We start from the raw sequence: 8,682 nt of genomic DNA on the forward strand, positions 1-8,682 counted from the left end.
ACCCTAAGGTGACGGGTATTGTCAATCATAGTGACGAAAATAAAAATTACTTCGTGGTGTTTGGACCACACATGACGATGCTCAGGGCTTACTCCTGGTTGGCTCAGGGGAATATATGGGATGCCAGGGATTGAACCCGTGTCAGACGCATGCAAGGCAAGCGCCCTACCTGCTGTACTACGGCTCTGGTCCAATTTGTTTAAAGTTTTGCCTCTTGGCATCTCACTTCCTTATCTGTAGAGTCAGGCAAGAGGACTCGTAAGATTTATAAGATGTAGGGGGCGGAGAGATAGTACAGTGTGTAAGGTGTCTGCCTGCCTTGTACGAGGCCGACTCAGGTTCAATTCCTGGCACCACATATGTTTCCCAGTCCCATCAGGAGTGATACCTGAGTGCAGAGTCAGGAGTAACTAACCCCTGAACACCACCAGGTGTGATCCAAAGAACAAACAAACAAAAAAATAAAACAAAGGTTTCTCAGCTACATTCCAGTTTTTAAATTCTGGAATACCTGAACAAATTTGACTTTAGGGAACTGGGAATGGCATATACAGCCTTTAATATTTTGTTCACCAACAAAAATGTAGGTGTTATCATATACTGAGGAACAAAAAGACAATTATCTGATGGCCTCAATATGAAACACTCATGTATTCTGCATGCTATAAAAGGGGCCAATGTCAGCACTATAGTCAAAGATACGTGGAACCAAGAACACATAAAGATAACTATATTCCATTACAGGCATTAAATACAGGTCTGGCACAATTAATCATATTCTTTTTTGGGGGGGTGGGGAGCCACACCCAGCAATGCTCAGGGGTTATTCCTGGCCCTGCACTCAGGAATTACTTCTGGTTGTGCTCGAGAGCATATCAGATGCTGGGGATCGAAGCCAGGTTGGCTGCATGCAAGGCAAACGCCCTCCCGGCTGTACTACCGCTCTGGCCCCAGTTAATCACATTCTATCTCATACTTTTTATGGGTGTTACACGTGAAGTTTCTTAAAACTTAAAAAATCATTTTCTGGGGCTGGAGTGACAGCACAGTGGACATTTGCCTTGGACATGGCCGACCCGGGTTCGATCTCCGACATCCCAAATGGTCCACCCGAGCAGCGCAGGGAGTAAATCCTGAGTGCAGAGGCAGGAGTAACCCCTAAGCATCGCCAGGTGTAACCCGAGAATAAATAAAATTAAATAAAACTTGGATTTTTTAAAAAAATCATTTCCTTTAAAATTGTTTGTCTGTGGGCCACACCTGGTTTGGCATGTAGTGCAGATTATAGAACCCGAGCATTCTGCTTGCAATGCATACCTTGGTCCAATTACTTGTCTGGCCCTCACTAAGAACTGTTTTTTGAGCCACACCTGCCTGTACTCTGGGCTCACTCCTGATGGGGCTTAGAGGTACCCTATGAGGTACTGGGGATCCAACCTGATTCAACGGCATGCAAAGCAGAGGTGTCTTACCCATTGTACTTTCTCTCTGCTCCCTCCAATTTTTTAAAAAAAATTCAATCACCTTCACACAGAATGTATTGCCAGACTTTTAGTAGTCTTTGTAGAACCTGTAAAACTTTAAATCTCGTTCCATTTAAACATTATTTAACTGTCTTTCACAGTCATACTCATATCCCACTGCCATTAAGCTCAAGACCAGGTCAAACACTCATCTCCCACCAACAGTCAGGTTACTCCCACCTGGTTGGCATTCCAGGGGAACACTAAATACTCTCCACATACCGCAGTGCTCAGGGTGCTCTAATTGATTTGACTTCGAAATGACAAAGACAAGGAGCTCACTGAGGTCTGCTGAACTCTGGTCCATTCACTTCAATGGGCAGATAAAATGGGGCTGTTTTCTTTCTATAGTTTCTATTTTTGGTGCTGGGGATCGAACCCCGGGACCTCCTATATAAACAGCACAAACTCTAAAGGTTGGAGAGTTAGTACCGTTGGATGGGGTGTTTGCCTTGCATGTAGTTATCCTGGGTTCGATCCCCGGCTTCCCATATGGTCCACCCATCCCGAACACTGCCAGGAGTAATTCCTGAACGCAGAGCCAGAACTAACCCTTGAGCATCGTGGTCCAAAAGCCAAAAAACAAAAAAAACCAAACAAAATAAATAAAATAATGATGCAGGAGCAGCACAGGATTTACTTCTGAGCTACATTCCTAGCTTTCTTGGTCCTTCTGAAAATGTGTTCAGAACTGATTACATTCCAACACCCCTTATGAGGCCCTTTCAGTTATGAAAGTATCTTCTTGTCTTTCTTCTCCAACAAAACAAGCACTTTAGCCATGCAGCTTGGACAATACTTTGGCTTGAGTAACCTGTTCCCTTAGACCAACCAAATACCTTAACACAACAGACACAGGTACCATCTCATGCTTCAGTTTTCTTTCTCTCGCTTTGAATAGTACACAGTCTTGTTTATCTAAATAGAATGACAGCCCTGGTTCCTGGGTTCCAAAGAGACATTCAGAATCTTACTGATCACAAAACTAACCTTCAAATAACAACAGAGTCCATCTCCTTTAAGATTTCCTTGGTTATCTTTGTAAAGCTTGACCTTAAATTCTTCTGTTTGAGGATCTCGCATAATAATGCCAAACTTGGACATGAGCTGTATAAATTCATCTACTGTAATGTCTGGAGGCAAACCTATAAGGCATTATAATCAAAATATAGGTAAGATTTCAAATAAACATGGAAATAGTTTTGGTCATATGTCACTGTTAATAAATGGCAAACTACTAAAAGTTACCTGAAGTAGACAAAAATGATGGCATGTGAAGTTACGTTTCTCTACTGTTTTAAATTAGTTTCATAATAAGCAACATATTTACTTGAATCAGGCAAAAAGGATGGAATGCAAAGTTGCAGTTCTTTAATCTTTATTAGTTTCATAAGAAACATTTTCACTAACATAAACTAAACAAAGTGACACAATAATTAAAAAGGCTATATTTTATAAGATACACCTACCAGACACATACACATTTGTATTTCTGTCTTCTTCAACATGAAACCATCCTAAAAGTTAAAATGAATCAATCAGTAAAGCACATGCTCTTGCACATTATGAAATCTTGACAATGTAGTGGTTTCTCAAAACTTCTAAAAATTACCCTCAGAATAAGGATTAAGACTGATTTAATTCATAATTGGCTCTCTTGACAGATAATTAGTTTCAGAGTCCTGTCTGAAAATTTGTTTTGGTCATTGATGATTCTTAGAATGTCTTTAAAACCTTGATCCTCCAACAACTTTTGACTCTGGGCTAAACTGCTTCTAAGTTCAATCTTTGGTGTGAGATACACCCAAGCCAATCCAAAACTCACTTGAGCTCAATTTAACTAAATTTGTATAAAACAAAACCAAACCCTTTCTAACAGTGCGTGGTTTTTGTTTTTTGTTTGTTTTAGGCACCCAGGGCCTCATGCATGCAAGGCAAGTACTCTATCACTGAAGCTACATACCAAGCCCCACGCAAAACTGTTTTTTTTATTCCCACCCCACCCCCGCAAAACTGTTTTATTTAATTTTTTATTAGTGAATCACTGTGAGGTACAGTTAGACTTAGAAACTTTCGTGCTTGTTTCAGTTATACAATGGTCGAGTGCCCATCCCTCCATCAGTGCCCATTTTCCACCACCATGGTCCCAGCATCCCTCCCCCCTCCCCCCGTCCCTCCCCCACCCCACCCCACCCCGCCTCTGTGGCAGGGCATTCCCTTTCCCATGCAAAACTTTTCATAATCCCCTAATAACAGATCTATCTGAACAAGGAAGAAACTGAGGCAGAGACCTGAAAGCACCTACCCAATGGCCAACAGAAAGTTAGTGCAAGAGCTAGTATATGGAGTCTCGGGCCGGGGCCGATACCGGCTCATGCTCCACCGAGATTCGACTTTGCTACTGAACGACCAAGATCCAGAGCCAGCTACATTACTTCTGGTCCCAGCAAGTGCTTGCAGCCATGTCTCCAGCCTGTGAACTACGCTTTTGCCCCACACCAGCTAAGGGGGTAAATATCCTTCTTCCTTGGTTTTTCTTCCCTCTGGGAAGAAGCGGGGTGGCATCCGCCATATTCTGGGACTTTTAAACAGGTATGAACTTGGTGGTGCAGGAAAAAAAATGTGTTTTGAATTTGAAACAGCGGGATGCTTGGGCAGTCTCGGGCCAGGGCCGATACCAGCTCACGCTCTGCCGAGATTTGACCCAGGTGGCCATGCCTTAGCACGGCTGTTCTGCTGCTGAACGACCAGGATCCAGAGCCTGCTACATTACTTCTGGTCCCAGCAAGTACTTGCAGCCTTGTCTCCAGACTGTGAACTAAGCTTTTGCTCCATGCTGCCCCAGGAAGGGAAATGATGCAATTTCCAACTTAAACCTCCCTGGACTTAATTACTAAAATACTGAAATCTTAAACCACGCGGCCGCTACTGCGGCAGCACGATTTAATATGTCTTCATTCTCATCAGTGGAAAACTAATTATCAAATGTTTCCTTGGCAATAGAAACATATTTTTGAGGGATAAACTCCAACAAGAATAGTGAGTTCTTTGTTGAAACTACAACAACAATAGTGAGTTTTGTGTTGAAATATGGAATGTAATCAAGGTAAAGAAAAAATGAAGTGAAATTTATCAGTTATGCAGGTGGGGGTGGGAGGTATACTTTTTTTTTGGTGGTGGAATATGGGCACTGGTGAAAGGACGGGTGTTTGAGCATTGTGTAACTGAGACATAAGCCTGATAACTTTGTAACTTTCCACATGGTGATTCAATAAAATAAAAAAGAGCTAGTATATGAAGCCAAATAAAAGTTTTTTTTTAAAAATCACAGTACCTCAAGAAAGATGGGAAGACTCATAATTCCTCCAATGTTAAGTCACCCAAAACAACTGCATATATACACACTATTTTGAATTTCATATTCATATTTTGCAAGTTAAATTCACTTGCCTGATTCAGCCTTTCTCTTCTCTCCCTTTTTTTTGGGGTCACTAGGTTCAGGTGTTTTCCTTTGCGGAGGTTCCTCTACTGTCCTAGCACTCACATCTTGCATGTTTGCAGCAGAACTTGAGGCACCATCATTAGAAAAGCCATAATTGGCCTGATATGTAGCAATGAAATCATCAGTAATCTAAATGAGAAATCCAACATTTGCACAAATTAAAAATGATTTCCTCCTCTAAATTACCACACAGTTGAGTTCAATGATAGCACATTCCGTTATACACCACAGAAGTACTTCTGCAAGTAATAACTGTTGTGATTCAAGCAAAATTCAAAACAGCCATGTTCTATGGAAAATTGTGCATAAAATGAATAGTATTTATTTGATTATATTATATTATTATTGGACTGGAGTGATAGCACAGCAAGTAGGGCATTTGCCTTGCATGTGGCCGACCCAGGTTCGATTCCTCCATCACTCTTGGAGAGCCCAGCAAGCTACTGAGAGTATCCCACCCGCACAGCAGAGCCTGGCAAGCTCCCTGTGGCATATTCGATATGCCAAAAACAGTAACACATCTCACAATGGAGACGTTACTGGTGCCCGCTCGAGCAAATCGATGAACAATGGGATGACAGTGCTACGTATTATTATTACTATTTGTTTTGTCACACCCAGTATGCTCAAGACTTACTTCTGGCATGGCTTAGGGGACCATATGGAGTTCTGGGGACTGAACCCAGGTCGGCCGTGTGTAAGGCAAGTAAGACTCTACCCACTGTACCATCTCTTGTGTCCACTTACACAATGACTTTAAAACTTCCAAGTAGAGCAGATAGGATGCTTACCTTGCATGCAGCCAACCCAAGTTCAAAACCCAGCACTGCACATGGTTCTGCAAGCCCACAAGGAGTGATGAGTATAGCCACTTTACCAGTGGTTTTATTAATAAATTCCTATGTGCCAATAGTCTACCTAGTCAAGGCTAATGATTCTGTCCAACCATATACAACTGATTAAATTTTTTTTTTGCTTTTTGAGTCATACCTAGCGATACTCAGGGGTTACTCCTGGCGGTGCTGGGGGAACCATATGGGATGCAGTGGATCGAACCCAGGTCTGCCGTGTGCAAGGCAAACGTCCTACCCAATGTACTATCGCTCTGGCTCCAATTGATTAAACTTTTACCAAATGCTTATACAACCAAATTTAACACCAGTTATTTTATACCCAACCTGAAATACCTAACAAGCTGAAATACTTATACTCAAATATAAGCTGAAATACTTATATTATACAAGAAATGTATAACATAACCACTCCCAGGAGTTATCTCTAAGCACAGAGCCAGAAGTAAGACGTGAATACTGCCAGGTGTGTCCCCAAAACCCAAAAAAAGTGTATGTATGCTAAACATTTAAGTCACGACAAGCAGAGAGCCCAGAGAACTCTGATAAAGTATATAAAGAAGTAGGCTAACAATTATAAAAGTAAATTGCTTGAGTTTAACCTTATTAGTAATTTAGTAGTTATTTTTTTTTCTCTTTTGGGGTCACACTCGGTGATGCACAGGGGTTACTCCTGGCTCATGCACTCAGGAATTACTCCTGGCAGTGCTTGGGGGACCATATGGGATGCTGGGAATCGAACCCAGGTAAGCCAAGCGCAAGGCAAATGCCCTACCCGCTGTGCTATCGCTCTGGCCCTTCTATTAGTGGTTAAATCACACTGCTTTCAGTATCAAAACAAACACAACTAAAATCTATGTTGCTGGCCTCTAGAGGGAAAAAAAGTACTATGAAAGTGTAGTTATTATCTTAATACCAGTCGATGTTAGTCACACATAAGAATGAGGAAAATTTTCCATGGAAAATTTGAAGAGACTCGGGCTTCCAAATGGGACAAACAATCGCATTATTAGACAAGAGTTAAAGTACTCAGAAGGCTGACAGAAAGTGTCTAGCAGGCACTACCTGCAGAAATAAACAGTAAACACAACCATTCGCAGGGGATACATTCCGAGAAAAGTGCTTAAAAAACCTTTTTTTTAAAGCGACAATTTATACACTGAAGAACCCTTTTTGTATTACTACCTTACAAGTCAACTTACTGAACTAGTGGTTATTCACCCAACTTTACCAAACTAAGTTTAACATCAGTAACTCTACTTAGAAGTTGCAATAACATACTTATTCATTTCTAAGTTCCAAAACTTCTGAAACACAAACTTTCTGAAAAAAACTGAACATTTCTATCCAGAGTTTGTGCACCGAAAGACATATTCCTGTGGTGATAGGGTCCAAATACACAGGTCTAGAGACAAAACTCATCGGGGAAGTGAAAAAAAAAAGTCACAAAGTTCAATCAGTACACATACAAGAGGGGCTAGTACTTTTTTTCAACCAAGGGGCTGCGTTTTTCTCAGCCTAGGGTAAGTGAGTGGCTACCTGCGATTACCACCTATGAAACTCGGGTACAAGTTTTTCCCTCTTCACAGTAAAAAAGAAAAAAAAAAGTCACAGGCATAATCACTAATCGTGACTTCCCCAGTGAAATTAGCAAGGCCCAGAATAAAATCCACTTAAGACATCTCCCTGAAAATTTCTGCTTCTTTCCAGATCGCTCCTGCCACACACACAGCACAAACCAAACGTTTTCCGAAACTCATCAAGTCGCTCGTTAACTGACCACAAGCCAAGAAAACTTAACAGGAGAGCCCACGAGGTGGCCCAGGCGGCTGGGCCCTGCAGGGGCGACCCTGCCTCTGTCCCTTACCTTGGGGAACCAGGCTTTCTTGTCCAGGTCCCATTCGTAAGGGGTGTCGGCCGGCTGCTGCCCGAAGGCATCGCTTTCTCCGGCGGGACCTTTCGTGGGGTCGTCCTCCTTGGAGTCCCCGTACAAGTCCTGCATTCGCAACTGTTCGTCAAACTCCTTCTGATCCAAGTTGTGGCCGCTCATGTTGTCCAGTTAACGGAGCAGGGCGCTCCCGGCGAGCGAGGAGGCCCAGATGACGCTGGCGGGAACAGAGAAAGAACTCCTGACTGTGCCCCCCGCGCGCCCCGAAACCCCCAGACCCCTCTCCCCCCGCCCCGGGAGCCCAGCAGTCCTCCGCCCCCCCCACCGGAAATCGCCGGGACACCCCAAGTTCACTCCTCCCACCTGGCTTCGCGTCGCCACCCACCTGGCTCTCGGGCCTGGGCTTCGGGGTCCGGCGCCGGCCTGAGGCGACGGGCGCGCGCACGCACGAATCCGAGACGACCGCGGCTCCCGCGCCAACGTCCGGAAATTACTTGAACGCCGAGGGCGGCTGAAACTGACGTAGGAGCCGCCAACGGCGTGGCTCGCGCCCGGCACGCCCACCGTGACGTCACTAGGGCCCGACGCTCGCAGCGGGCGCCGGGCTCGGGGGGCGGGACGTCCGGGGCACACAGAGGCCGCGAGTCTCCGCCTGCCTCCTCCGCGCCTCCCCCCGCCGCACCCCCTCCCCCGCCGCACCTGGCGAGGGACCGTTGAGCCCGGGCGAGGGTGGTGGGGACGCCTGTGGCACTTTCGGGACCGCGGACTTCGGAGATCCCGTGGCGAACCGGGCTTGGCCGGGCCGGGGCGGTGGCATCCAGTCGTGGGAAAGTTCCGGCATAGCGAGGCGGAGAGGGCAATCGGGCGCCGCCATCTTGGAGGAGTGGGCGGGGCGTGCGGGTCTGTCTAGGCCCCGCC

The 8,682-nt window shown here is 44.8% G+C and overlaps 1 protein-coding gene across 1 annotated transcript in view; it reads right to left on the bottom strand.

The window, feature by feature from the left end:
* The window catches only part of HTATSF1 (HIV-1 Tat specific factor 1), a 33,299-nt gene extending 24,868 nt beyond the window's left edge, over positions 1 to 8,431 (bottom strand). Inside the window, exons 1-5 of the mRNA XM_004606656.2 lie at positions 8,150 to 8,431; positions 7,744 to 7,981; positions 4,974 to 5,154; positions 2,993 to 3,040; positions 2,514 to 2,668 (exon numbers count right to left, since the gene is read on the bottom strand). Of these exons, the coding sequence (XP_004606713.2) occupies positions 2,514 to 2,668; positions 2,993 to 3,040; positions 4,974 to 5,154; positions 7,744 to 7,926 (567 nt within the window). The 5' untranslated portion in view covers positions 7,927 to 7,981; positions 8,150 to 8,431. The remainder of the gene's footprint in view (positions 1 to 2,513; positions 2,669 to 2,992; positions 3,041 to 4,973; positions 5,155 to 7,743; positions 7,982 to 8,149) is intronic.
* Between the last annotated feature and the right edge of the window lie 251 nt (positions 8,432 to 8,682).

The sequence above is a fragment of the Sorex araneus genome, chromosome X (genome assembly GCF_027595985.1).
Source record: "Sorex araneus isolate mSorAra2 chromosome X, mSorAra2.pri, whole genome shotgun sequence".
NCBI classification, from domain to species: Eukaryota; Metazoa; Chordata; class Mammalia; order Eulipotyphla; family Soricidae; genus Sorex; species Sorex araneus.